Below are 14533 nucleotides of genomic sequence, written 5' to 3'. Positions count from 1 at the left end.
ACAACTTGGGCTGCAGAACGTCCCTTTCTTGGATCAAAATTTGAATCCTCTTGCACAGCCCGCCCACATGAAGAAATATAATAGGTAGAAGATAAGCATAACTCCAGACTTTAATTCTACTCAATCAACACAAAGTGACTTAAGATGTAAAAGATTAGTTCTTGTTGTGCAACAACAGAAGAAATGTAGGACATTCCTACAACTTGGACTATAAAAGGTCCGATGCACCCCCCACCTCCCTTCTTCTCAGACGCCTTTCCTTCAAAGAAACTTTGTGATCATCCCTTTAAAAAGGAACGCAACGAGCTCATTACTTGGGTCTCACACAACCTTGTTGGGAATCTATTCGCCCGGACTTACATATTCCTCCTTTCCTCACCACTCATTAGGCCATGTTTCCATCCACATAAAATAATTGTACGTGTACCCAGAAATGAACTCTCCTTTCATGCCTTGGATTAACCTCCCCCTAACGCCACCACACTCATATGCCATGCAGCTTCTCCTCTGACTCTCCCGAGGACGATAAAGCAAAATGTCCCATAGTTGATGGGGCCCACGTGAGTAATTAAAGATGGCACAAAGTATAATGGCAATGATTAGAGAAAAGAAAGTACAAATAGGTGGTTTGGCTGGAAGCTTTTGCCAATGGTTAGTCGGTAAAAACTTGGATCAAATGTGACTGTCATCGTAGAAGATGTGATGATGAGAAACATGTTGTAATTCATTAAAAAATTATAAAAAATTTGGCCGGAATTCTCTATCTCCTTACGGGTGATTTCCTTTGCAAGATCCATCGGATGGTCCATCAACACCATGGATGGAAGCATCGATATTTTTTTTATTAAAAAAAATTAATATTTAAAAATTAATAAAAAAATTTAAATGAAAAATGCTCAAAGTATGCAACGTTTTCATGAATTATTTCATGTTAAATTAATAGGAACAAAAAAATAAAATTAAAAAAAATAAAAAGTGACGGTGATGGCAGCAAGGTTTAGCAAGACATATATACTGATTTGTAAATATCATATGAATCCTAACAATTATGCAAAGTTATCCATTAATAACCTAAGTTATTAGTTAGCTAATTAAATATCGTGAATAATTAAAATACCTTCCGATGATTATGATAATTGTCTCCCTGTACATGTTATGAATAAAAGATGCGAGTGAAGATGTTCCCCTGCTCATAACACATGACCATCCAATTCAGACCTGCGTTTGGATTAACATAACCAAAAATGGACCTTGCCTTTTTATATTTGCATCTTTTTTTTTTTGAGAAGAAAGTCGTTTACGTTTTTTTAGCAAACAAAATTTAAAAACCTTGATTAATTTACTGGTCGGGTCGCAGGGCACTATAAGCCGATTAGAGCCCATGCGGGTGAATTTATTGGTCTCATTGACAAGGCATTTTGAACAACCGACCAGTACACCACTTGTTTAGCATGATATAAGAGACCCGTACTAAACACGCACAATATATAAAGAAATATATATAGTATATATGTACAAGAATCAAGAATACAAGGCTTTATCTAAGCTTTCCTTTCCCATTCTAGTATAGTACTTTTCAACTAGTCCTCGTCAATAAGAAAGGGTATGACCAATTCCGGCCGGCAGAGTATGGTCTTACCAATCTCAAGCAGATGGGAAAGGGCGGCAAATACTCATGGATTTTATTTATTTTGGTCAATTTCAAGTCTGGGAAGCAGTTTTTGTATAGTTTGCTTTCATCTCCGGGCTCTAAATTGTCTAGTGCCTGCTATTTAAAAAAATGTTAGTATTTGTAAAACAAAAACCCAGTTATTTAACAAAATCTTAGTATGATATAAGAGACAGCTATCTAGATGCAGAACACAGCTATTTAAAAAAAAAAAAAAAATCTTCCATTTATTTTTAATGCAAAGATTCACGGGCGTTTCTACTATAAGAACATCATAAAATATCCATAATCTTTCTCAAGGGAAAAGGCTTACGAACTACCCCATTCATCTCAACAAAAAACCATATTATATACTCCAATAAATTATATATAAAAACAGTAGCCTTCTAATTAAGAAATTATTGGTTAAAACTATTCCAGCACATGGATTTTGAACCATCCAATAAAACATTACCACATCATTCAATGAGGTTAAAAAAATGAGAAAAAGCTAAATAGGAAGTTTTGAAATGTTGAATCGTTAAATGACGATGTTTTATTGGATGATATAATATTCACGTGGTAGAATGATTCTAATCAATAATTGCTCCTTTTTATTAGAGCTCATAATAATAAATGGTACATAATATGAGCTTATTAGCCTCATGTTAGAGATGGCTCTTGAGTAGCAAACAAATCTAAAGGGCTGCAATAAAGAAAAGATTAAGCCATTAAAAAGAGCACATCTTAGTCCTAATAAGGGAAAGCTATCCTATTAATGTGGTAGCACTTTTTTTTTCAAAAAATTGTACCTTGGACCACTCGCACCAGGTCAACATTGCATCACAATAACTAGATGTGCTCACAAACCCAACGGAGGTACACCGGACGGTATTCCAAGACAAGCGCATGATGCATGAAGCTCATGGAAACTGAGATGCATAAGTGGCGTAGTGCACCACCACAGGATGCATGGCGTGCAAGGTATAATTTATCCTCCTTTTTTTTTTTTTTTTTGGTCTCCTGCAAAAAGGTAAAAGCGGCAACCATTTTCCGGAGCAACCCTTCACGACTGGTTTCCACCGCGAGTCAAAGTGCTCCCTTATGTTCTTTCTTCTCTTTTCCTCCGTTGAGACCTTTCAAGTGGATTCTCCACTTGGTTAGCATTCACCTGCCTTCGGGGGATAAGCCTGATCATATTCTGATCAGAGAAGTTAAAAGAAGTCAGATTTAAATAACCAAAAATAAGTATAATACAGACGCACTAGCATCCACACAATTGCCCTTAAATATCCATACTCCACGTCCCCGCCTTTCCGATAACAGCTACCCAAAAAGAACAAAATCTCTCAGGTGAAGCATATATACATGGAGGAATCAGTAACATTTGCATGCAAAAACCACATGAATTGCACTGATCAAAGGTTCCACAAAAAGCATTGGAAACTCTTATTGTTGGTACTCGGGTTGAATGCGACAGCTTCCTGGTAGATTAGCTCTTTCATTTGTTCTTCTGAGAGAGCATGCTGCTCAAAATCAAAGCTGAAGGGCATCATGCAGACCGGTTCGTCACTAATGTCATGTAAAGATGCCAAATAGGGATGTGCAAGTGCATCTTCAACTGCAACAAATTGAGAGTAAAGACCAAAAGATTGCAAACTAAAGATCAAGCATATACGTTTAATCTGCTGAAACAACATCAATCTTCATAATGATCTAAAGGTAGATAAAGATGAGGATGCCGAGAAAGGGTTCTGGGGGGCAACCCACAAGAGCAGGATTAAGTGGGAAAGTTATAGATCTGCAAATAACCACAGCTCCTAATGTCTTACTTGACAAAAATCACTCTATCATCCTACATTTTTAATAAATCAATAATCATCATGGCCAAACCAGAAGGGAGCAAAAGACACTGTAAGAGAGAGGGAGACAGGTGTGAGCCATTACTGGGGCTCTTGATGGAAGTGTTGGGAAGTTAAAGTGGCAGATTAAACTGGTCCACATTTTTATGATCAACATTTTTATGGTCCAGTGAACCATCGTGGTCAACATTTTTATGGTCCAGTGAAAGGCACTCCTGGAACCAGTAAAGTTAAACTGGGTTATTGTCAAGCTACAAGTGCATTTTGAGGAAAAGATGTGACTGTTAAAAACTACAAACAAGTGAAGAACACCTATTAGAACTTTATTCTAAACTAAAAAAGAAAAACAAGTTTAAAACAAGCAATCGTAGTTGAATGAATTATATCCAAAGGTACCTTGAGTGAGATCTCAATATTCTAAAAACATGTACCAAACGGTGCAACAGTAATCATGGCAGAATCTCACTATCACTTTTTTTTTAAAAGCATACATAATTCGCTTATGATGATGTTCAGCACTATGCATAAAAAAAAGGCGGTCTGGTGCATGAGGCTTCTACTATTGCATCATTACCTCTCTATGTGGAGAGGATGTCTCCATGTTTCGAACCCATGACACCTAGATCATAATGGAGCAACTTTATCGTTGTGCCAAAACTCACCTCTTCAATAAAACTATAATGCACTGGGAAAGTTCAAATTTGAGCACTCATTATGCGAAAAACCAATGCAACTAATATGGAGAAGTATGATTTTCAACAAGGCATATTTTACTTGATTACTTTTTCTTATCATTGTAACAGATTAATTTAATCCAATAAAAGCAAAACAGGTAGAATGTTCGTACCAGTTATTCTCTGTCTAGGATCAAATGTTAACATCTTTTCAATAAGATCAATAGCTAAAGGGTGGACGTGGGGAAACCTTCCAGGGAAAGATTGTCGTGCATGACGAGGAAGTTGGCGAATATATCTTCTTGCATTTTCATTCACAAAATCCAAATCAGCCTCATCTGGAGTGCCTATAAGCTGCATGGTGCAACACAAATTACTTTAGCTCTCATATCTAAACATGTATTGCAAAAACATCAGTAACACGTTATTGCACAACCGATTACCCTGCAATCTTGTAGTATGCTTCCAACACAACCTATAATGAGCACAGAAAATGCATAATATAGTTATGCATGATGTGCACAGAAAACCATAACTGTGAGACACATAAAACAAGGTCGGGCAAATTCTAAGTTCTAAAAGATCCTTAAAACCTGCCAGATTAATCCCATCTATATTGAGACAGTTTCGTGGATCAAAAATTAGCCAACAAAGTTTTGGTAAGAGTCAGGAGTATACTAGACAGGAATAGGTTTTGCACCATTTATGAACAAAATGACAAGGAATAGATTGAGTTTAGATCATCAATTATGTGCAAGAAAGCTTGGAGGAGTCCCTAGCAAGGAGAGGTTCTCAAACATATAATAAAGAATCTTAGAAGAGCAGAAGTAGAAAAAAGTTAACATGGATGGAAGTTATAACAAAGGATTTGGCAGAACTTGCAACAAAACTAGGGACAACCCTTAAAAGGAAAAATTAGTAACAAGATTCATACAGCTTCCCCTAATAATTGGGGCAAGATATGATGGCTATACTTAATTGGTTATCATGTCTAAAGACTAATAAAGTGTCAAGGATACTGTCATAACGTTATACAAAAAGATTAATGAAGATCCCAAAATAAGCCTATTGATATATAGGTCATAATCATTCAATCAGCATTTGAATATGTCTGTGTATTAAAATTATCCAATAATTCTAGCCATGGCAATCCAAAACAAGACCCTTTGGCTGATTGGTTTGTATGAAGCATACAACTAACTTCTAGCATTAGGACAAGCAGTACAGGGTAATTATGACATCAAAATGCTAAATCCATCAAATAATTAAGAAACAACAAAAATGATCAAAGATAAAGCAAGCGAAACACTGACTTCTTAAGCACTGGAATCAGATTTCTGAATTCTTCACCATTTATCTCACATTCAAAAATGTCTTCATTCTTTTTTTTTTAAAGGTTACTAATAAGCAATTTTAAATCTTCCCATATATCTTCCATTTATCTAATTATCTCAGACTTTTCATATGGTACTTAATACTGCCTTGGTATGTTATAATAATTAAGCAAGCACTGATTTAGCATGTTTCCAAGAAATTGTCATGAAGCCCCACGCCATCCTATCAGCGACAAAAAAGAAGACATTTGATCTAGAAAATAAATGCCCTCTACAACTCAACAAAGGTGATGGATGGGAAATAAGATTAAAAAGAGATGGATTAACCTCCATTAGCAAACGTAGCTGGTGCACATGGTCCCTTCCTGGAAATAAAGGTTTCCGGTCCATCAGTTCCATAAAAATGCAGCCAACAGACCACACATCAATTGCTGCAGTATACTCGAAGAATTCAATAACAGCTCTGGTGCCCGATACCATCTTGTTACAACATACTCTGTCATGAAATCAGTTTCTGAGGTAGTACGAGCAAGTCCAAAGTCACAAATCTTTAAATCGCAATTAGCATTTAAGAGGAGGTTGCTTGGTTTTAAGTCTCTGTGAAGAACATTCGCTGAATGTATATATTTTAATCCACGAAGGAGCTGATAAAGGAAATACTGCAAAAAGAAAGGGGGAAAGAAACAGATGAAATGAGTTAATTTCACAACTACAAAAATATTAAATTATGCAGAAATGTGCAAAGGAGATATAGTAACAAAATACTACGGTTTCCAAAATATAAGGTTTGAAAGTCATGGATTCAATAAATGGAGTCGCATGCCTTCTGGTCCATCCATAGAAACATGCACAAAAGATAAATAGTATGATACTCATGGCTCAATATTCCAAGTTCCTTGCATCATTTAAGAAACAAAGTAATTAGTGCACAATAGCATGTTTAGCAGATTGCAAACAGTGATCCATTGCTTCCTCAAATAAGTGACACCTTATGTAGCAGCAGAATGCCAACTGCAATCTTGAGGTCCTCTGCAGAACAGCTAAGAGTTTGGTGGATATTCATTGATTAGAGTTGTTGCTGCCATACAGAAAACAGAAAAATAGCTTATCATATTATCATTCATCTTCCCTGTAACTAAGGAAGGATCATGCAATACTCTTCGTTTCCAGTTTAACTCACTCAGACTTCACCAAACAAACTGATGTGTTCACCGTCATCTCGAAATATAAGGTCTGGGAGTCCAGAAGGTGCAAAGCAGCTTCAACTAGAGGTTAAGCTTTCCCTAAATCCCACCAAATGTTTGTGAAATTATTAATAAGCAAACCTTTGACTGAAGTGTGGTAGGTGCCACTTTTCATTTTTCAAACAGTATCATCATATCTAATATTGCGTGCATCTGATGTTTAAGAATGTACTCAGAAGTTAGTGAACTAACAATGTGACCCATATATGATTGAACTTAACACCCTTGCTGGAACATATTTAGGAAATCCTCATGTTGCTTATGTATTAATGAGGACATAAACACAATAACCTTTTCCTGAATCTGGACCTCACCCAACCTTCTCTGTTGCCTTCACAAAAGAAAGTTCACAATAGGTCAAAACATTGGATTTTGTCGCATTCTTTAATCATTAATCATATCCCAAAGAATGGAAATTTAATAGTTTCAGTTTTATCAGACCAGAAAATACCCCTTGGTGTAGAACTTAACTTTGAGCAGTAATAGAATTGGATATCCATCAGTTTGATGGTAAATAAAAAATGATTTAAAGAGATAAGATGACGGATATGCATTGTGTTAAAAGTAGTTCGCCGTCTCGATACCGAACCCTGTACTGATAAAATCCTATTATAGTGTTAGTATGTGATACGGTAGCATCGGCACAGGACAGTACGGCATACTAGTACAGTATGATGCACCTCGCACCGGCACTATAGGCCAGTACAGCAAACCATGGTTAAAAACAATGTTGGTTCTAGAGTGGTTGTAAGGTGCATACTTTACTTCTTAGCCTTTAGCTTGCCAATTTGACAAAAGAATTCATTCTACTCGTGTAATGTAGTTCAGCATATTTGTGGTAGCAAGTGGTGAACTAATCCCCTGCAAAAGAATTCCATACAATATGATCATAAGAAAACCGGATTTTCCTGAAAGAAAATAACAAATTATGCCAAAGCCTAGCATAAATGAGAACCATATGACAACGGCATTGCTCACACCCAAATTGGAAATACTTGTGAGCTTAAGCTGAAATTGTCAAGACACTAGCCCCAGTGAAGATCTCAAAATATTACAATATATGTTCTCTTACTTGGAAGGTCGCAACTTGCAACTAATTCAATTTCTCTCTTACTCCTAATAGGAGAATGAGAGAGACCATTACAATAGAAATATAAAGGTTCTGATGCTCACACCAACCTTTCAATGATATTGATTCCTTCACCAAAAATTTAAAATTTTATCAGTCAAAATGTTGAAGAAATCATTATTATTTTCTAGAATATCTTTCTTGACCATATTGGAAGCCTCCCTAATGAAGATTGTCATAGGCTATGTTTCAGCCCAGAGTAGCCTTACCAGATGAGAATTTGAACCTCAAGTGGCACCAACAAGTTCTGAATCCTCTTCTTCTTAGCACAACAGGTATGACAATAGGTCACTCACTTCAATAGTTATTACCTGTGACATTCTACAAAACTGGATGCATTAAAGATCTGCAGATCACTGTAACATTCTACAAAACTGGATGCATTAAAGATCTGCAATCACTTAGTTTACTTATTTGCACAAGGTCAAAGCAAAAAATGCTCTCATATGAACTAGCAGTGGCTCAACCACAAGAATCATAGTATTCATAACCACCATAAAGGATCCGCATATACCTATACCAAGCAATGGTACACAATACAGTAAAATTAGTTTCCATTTACAAAGCCAAATCAGACACCATATTTCAGCCCTCAGAGCAGGAAAAGTGATTCAAGTTAATGATCAGAAAGAACTCAGTGACATGATTTTGGTGGCATATCATAACAAACAGTTATATTGGTTTGTTATAATGCATGACACAAAGATAGTGTAAAGTATATCCTGCATAATGTAACAATTAAAAAAAAAATCCCTATTTTGTATAACAGACAAGTTGTATTAACATAACCTGACAATGCTCCTCAGACAAAGCTTGATTTGAGCGAATAATTTGATGGAGATCAGTATCCATTAATTCATATGCAATGTAGACATCATTGTACATATCCCACACAGCAGGTGGTATTATATCTCTGATAGCAATAACCTGTATTGCAGATGTATGTAACCAAATCAGAAAGGGAACCAAATACAGATTTAATACATGACACAATCTTGTAAAACTTAGACTCCCCCTCCCACAACAAAATCAGTTTGTCGCTAGGCAAGCATGTTTTCTTGCCTAAGATCCAGCATTACATAAAATGATAATATTTTCTTACTATACATTAAGCAAATAAAGCTGCCAGGAAAAACCATTAACTGTTATAGATATCGCTACGAACTACCATACATAAACAAAAGGTATGACAGAAAGATATTTTGAAAATTTTAAATTTGATAGACTAATAAAGAATTACTTTGATAATCTTAATCTTATAAAGCACTATACTTTGAACAACCAAAAGCACCAGAAGATATGAAAAAGGTGCCAGCACTCAAAAGGTTATTATAGATTTATTGCCTGAAATGGTAACCTAATTACTCTGCCTCAAGAAAAGATAACCTAAGAGGTCCTGTACCAACTAGCTTTAAAAAAAGCCAAAAAATCTTGGGTGGAGCAATCAAGTGCATCTGTGAATACAATATAAACTCAATGGGAACTAAAAGTATCAAAGAAGTTGTTGAGAACAATACCACCACAAAAGTGGAAGAAAGATAAATTTAGCAATCTAAATACTTCACAGTTCATAGAAACCAGTTAACGTAAAGTGTGAAGGAGCTTTTTCATTTCAACTGCGATCTGGTCAGACAATCAGATCTATATCTAAATAGCATGATCATAACTACAAAGTTATGTATAAGCATTACTAAAAAACATGAAAATGGTTAAATTCAAAACCATATAATGGATGTCACTTGAAGTTCTGATGAACTTGAAGAGATATATATGCATAAGGTCGATGCCATACCATGGAATGCATTGAAATAAGTTTTGTAGTTCTCTGGCAAAAAAACAAGTGCTAGTTGGCGAATTGATTTCAAGCATGGTTTCAAATTCTGGTGGGATGCCCTATGGAATAGCAAGATGTTGCATCATCATAAATGTAAGTTGGGACTGTCCCACCATCATCCCAACATCACCATCGATGCATCCTGGGACACTCCTTGTTCCAAGTATGAGGATGGCATGAGATGACTACGCATCCCATTCCAAGGAAAAACTAGGACAACCCCATCCCACGAGCTTTAAAAGCTTAATTTCAAATAGTACTTTAAAAAAAAAAGTTTCAGGACTAATGCACAGAGACTGTACTTAAAGAACTTTTCCCCTTCACACACACGCATGCACGCACACACGCATGCAGACATATATATATATACACACACACACACACATACACACACACACATATACATACATACATACATACATACATATATATATATATACCCTTTTTTCCTCTTTCCTTTTGAGGAGTTTTGAGAATTATGTTCAAGGAATTACTCTTTTTGAGGGTCTGAACCAACAGGATTTATATATATATATATATATATATATATATATATAGGTTCCCTTTTTTCCTCTTTCCTTTTGAGGAGTTTTGAGAATTATGTTCAAGGAATTACTCTTTTTGAGGGTCTGAACCAACAGGATTTAACCTTCATAGATGTTCAAGGAATTACTCTTTTTGAGGGTCTGAACAACAGGATTTAACCTTCATAGCAAAAGTTACTGTTTTTGCTCAATTTTACCAACTAAGCCTTCCTAATGTTATTCCTTAGGTATTTGATCTTACGTCCTCCCCATGTCCTTTTGCTATATCAGAAGGTAATATATAGCATCCGTATGTTTTCATCTTCAATTGCAGTAAATATAAAATTCACCTTTCTTTAATCTAAGTAAATACTAATTTCTGATGGCCATCTGACATCATCATAAACGACGATCACAGGCAACTCATGCCAAGGAGCTTTGCCCAGTTAGAGACACCACTCGTCAAAGGTGTGAAGTTGCCACACAGAAAAGGATATCACTCCAATATACGCAGGCACTCTTTTACAGTAACGAAACAGCCACAGATTTTCCGAGACAACAGATTAATATGTTAAAATCAATTCTAGCACTTATAGATCAGCCATATTGCAAATATGTAAATATCAGCAAGCAAAGGTAGAGAGACAGAGCACCAGATATAGAGAGAGTTACTAACATTTTCATGATCCATGTGCCGAAGAAGCTTTATCTCACGGAGCGTCCTCTTTGCGTCGATCTTGTTATCGAAAGCGTTGGCGATCTTCTTGATCGCGACTTGCTCTCCTGTCTCCGAATTCAAAGCGGAGCTAAATCCACATAAGAGAGCGAGAAAATCAGCGATCTCGATAGATCCAAAAAAAAAACAGTAACAAAAGAACGATAGTTTGGGAAATTTACGAATCCGAACAGAGAGGAGAGTACCAGACGATCCCGTAGGCGCCCTTTCCGATGGGCATGATGGGGGGCTTGTATTTGGACGTCACCTCGAAAATGTTCCCGAAGATATTGTACTGGATGAAGCGCCCGCCGTGGCTCAGCGTCGCCTGAAGGCTCTCCAGCCCGGTTGAAGGTGGCGCTGCCGCTGCCGCTGCCGGCGCCTTCTGGGGTGGCGGCCCTGCCTCCACCATGTCGGTGTCCGAGGGCTGAAATCCCGCATCCATCTCTCCCTCAAACCTGGAGGCAGGATTCGATCCACTCGTTCCTCTTTTTCCTCTTTCTATTTCCGACGATGCTAAAACGGAGGAAGTTACGAAGTGAAGTAATTAATTCAGCTGTTATTTTTATTATTTGGATGGTGGGTTGGAGATCCGCTTTTACTCCAATGAGATGGAATAGGTGCTACCATCAAGTGGAGATGGAGGTGCTCCACCTTGGTACGAACTGGATGATGTGACATCGGGCCGCTGACGTGTCGTACGGAGGGGATTCAGGTCACGTTAGACGGACGGTGATGATGAGGGGCGGCGTAGTTCCTTTGACCGCGACACCACCTGGGTCTAGAGCACATGGATTGGATTATGCGACAGGCGGCGGTACAAATCGCGGCACGGGCCAACGAGTGGCACCTCCGCAGATTGCCTGCTTGGTGGGCCAAGACCAGAAAGAAAAAAAAAAAGAAGGGGAAAGCTTAGGACGATAAAAACAAACGAAGTACGCCGAAACCTTATCCTTTTTTATTTTAGGCCAGACACCAATAAGGGAGGAGACCGGTCGACCAGTGATGATGATTAGGGAAGAGAGCACCAAAATACGTGGGGCACAGCTCAGCCGTTTCAAAACAGCAAGACCCCTGGTCCACCTCATTTCAAGGAAATCCGAACTGGGCTCCTCCGATCCATAAAACGGTATCCATTGCACATGAGAGATGGAAAGTGAATGATGCTTTTGATGAGCCAAGGACACCAGCATGATTGCGTCTGAAAGCAAAGGGGAAACGACCCCATCAGAAATGAAACATTCAATGGAAGCAGTTTGGCAGATAAGGGCCATATCCCACGGTGCATTTCGTCCATTCCAGCGGCCAATGGGAAAACGACGGAATTTAACGCAAGGAGACCTGGTGCTCACAGCCTTAACATAACTTGGAGATCACAGATTAGCAATCCCAGGTGGTTGTCCAACGCTAGATGTTCGCCTAAAATAACGAAAACAAGCAAGAATTTTCATGCACCGACCTATATAGAGATCTGGGGAGAAAATGTAAACCTGAAAGCCACTTGTTGATATTAGAAACGAGGTTTTATCATCTGTGACCTGGGTATCGCAGGGTACGGAGTAGAAGATTGCTTGAGAATTCTGTAAGTCTTCAGGACCCAGCATAGATACGGCTTAATCATCCCCCCGTTTTCCATCTATCCAGACATCTGCATTGGATATGCCTGCAGAAAAGAGAAGCTTTTTGTTTGATGCTGATGAAAATTTTGATGACAGGCCAGCCATCAATCAATAAGCACACGACTGATATCGACTTGACTAAAATATTCCTACGTCTTCACTAGACCAACCTATAGAAGAAAAACACATTTCTTCTTCCTCTTCTTCTTCTTCTTCTTCTTCTTCTTTCCTTTTTCTTTTTTTTTTTTTCCTTTATTTTTTTTTTAAAACAAAGCAGCACCCTTATTTGTCACCACAACTCCATATACCTATCATGTAAGAGTATCTCATGGCTTAAAAATTTCTAAAAATGGTAGCCACAATATCTTTCCTTCACTGCCTAATGAAGTTGCAAATCCTTTTACGATCCTTGCAAACTTGGTCACAACGGAAAATGACGAATGCTAAACCTTGGATACAAAACTTATGATCATGCATGTATAAAAAGCCATAAAATTTTGTAAATCAGATGGGAGCCAATGGCTAGTGGCAATCATGTTAGGCCAAGTTATTTACGTTTGCATTCACTCTACAAGGAACAATTACCGTGCAAGTCATTAGCAATTACCTGGAAACATCACAGCCAAGCAACTCCGTAGATCACCTCATCTGGAACCTACTCCACAGATCCCATAATTTCAGGTCTCACACGGACTTGGATAATTTTGGCATCAATTGACAAAAGTAGTTTAATCGAAGGCCAGGATGCTATGAACCATAGCATCATGGAGGGAAGCAGCTTCAAAGGACATCAGCTTCGCCTGTACTGTATGTTCTACAAGAATCTAGAAGAATTAGGAACCTGATAAAGGGGTTTCTCATGTTCTTGACAGTCTCTGAGATCCACACTTTGAATCAGGAACTAAAAGTTGTATAATCTCAGCCAAAGCAGATTGGCCTCTGCCTATAACCCCAGACTCCATTGCGGTTGGACTGCCAATATTAGAGGACAATCCCCATGCCCCATCATACCTCTTCACTACATCCTGTAAAGCTATATTCCAGCTTTGATTCATTAAAGTCACCAGATTTTGAGTCAAATTTCCCAATCTTGCCTGAAAAATGAAGCCTCTTGTCAGCCTTGGCAAGATTGATCAAGTTAGAGCTGGAAGCAAGGCACTGTATCATCGACCGCTGCAGCTTTCTTTTACCGAGTGACACTATTGGAGAACCATTAAGATGAAGATCATTACAGCTGTTATATCGGGGATTCTCTTGAGAGGAATTTATATAAAGTGAATTTTGAGAAATCAGCTATTGAGCAATATAACCTGCATTGTGAGAGCAATAATATTGTTGCGGAGGGAGCGGGACTTTAGTCCCACATCGGTTGTTCGGTCAGACCATCTTGCCTTATAAAGCTTCGACACCCTCCAATCCCTTGATAGACGCATTTTGGCCCGCATAATGTGGCCCGAAGGACAAAGCCGTGTGGAGACCCCATAGGGATGCCCAAAGCGGACAATACCTCCCATGCGGGTGGGACCGCCTTATGTCCATGTGGCTATAGGCGTGTCCCGGGAGCCGGTTCGACTTTATGAGTCTGGTTGACCGGACCATAACATTGGTGGCCCATGCAGGTCTCCCCCCAACAGGCAAGGTCCCTGACTGGAAGGACCACGGTTGCGGAGAAAGCAGGATTTTAGTCCCACATCGGTTGTTCAGTCAGTCCACCTTGTCTTATAAGGCTTCGAAACCCTCCAGCCTCTTGAGAGGCACCTTTTGCCCCATGCAACGTGGCCCCGAAGGACAAAGTGCGGAAACCCCATAGGGACACTCAAAGCAGACAATACCTCCCATGCGGGTGGGGCCGCCTTACGCCCACGTGGCTATGGATGTATCCCGGGAGCTGGTCCGACCTTATGAGCCTGACTGACTGGACCGTAATATCTTCATGCCCTTCCTCTAGCG

The 14533-nt window shown here is 38.5% G+C and overlaps 1 protein-coding gene across 1 annotated transcript; it reads right to left on the bottom strand.

Annotated features, from left to right (window-relative positions):
- Positions 1–2862: 2862 nt before the first annotated feature.
- On the bottom strand, positions 2863–12619 carry LOC105048137 (mitogen-activated protein kinase 1). The gene is given in 8 exon segments (XM_010927347.4): positions 2863–3269; positions 4358–4538; positions 5846–5964; positions 5967–6177; positions 8681–8818; positions 10926–11055; positions 11171–12383; positions 12503–12619. Coding segments are annotated over 7 exon segments (1221 nt in total). The 5' UTR covers positions 11410–12383; positions 12503–12619; the 3' UTR covers positions 2863–3066.
- Between the last annotated feature and the right edge of the window lie 1914 nt (positions 12620–14533).

The sequence above is a fragment of the Elaeis guineensis genome, chromosome 7 (assembly GCF_000442705.2).
Source record: "Elaeis guineensis isolate ETL-2024a chromosome 7, EG11, whole genome shotgun sequence".
Classification (NCBI taxonomy): domain Eukaryota; kingdom Viridiplantae; phylum Streptophyta; class Magnoliopsida; order Arecales; family Arecaceae; genus Elaeis; species Elaeis guineensis.
Note: the sequence above shows the minus strand (reverse complement) of the source record. Positions and strands in the feature narration are given on the sequence as shown.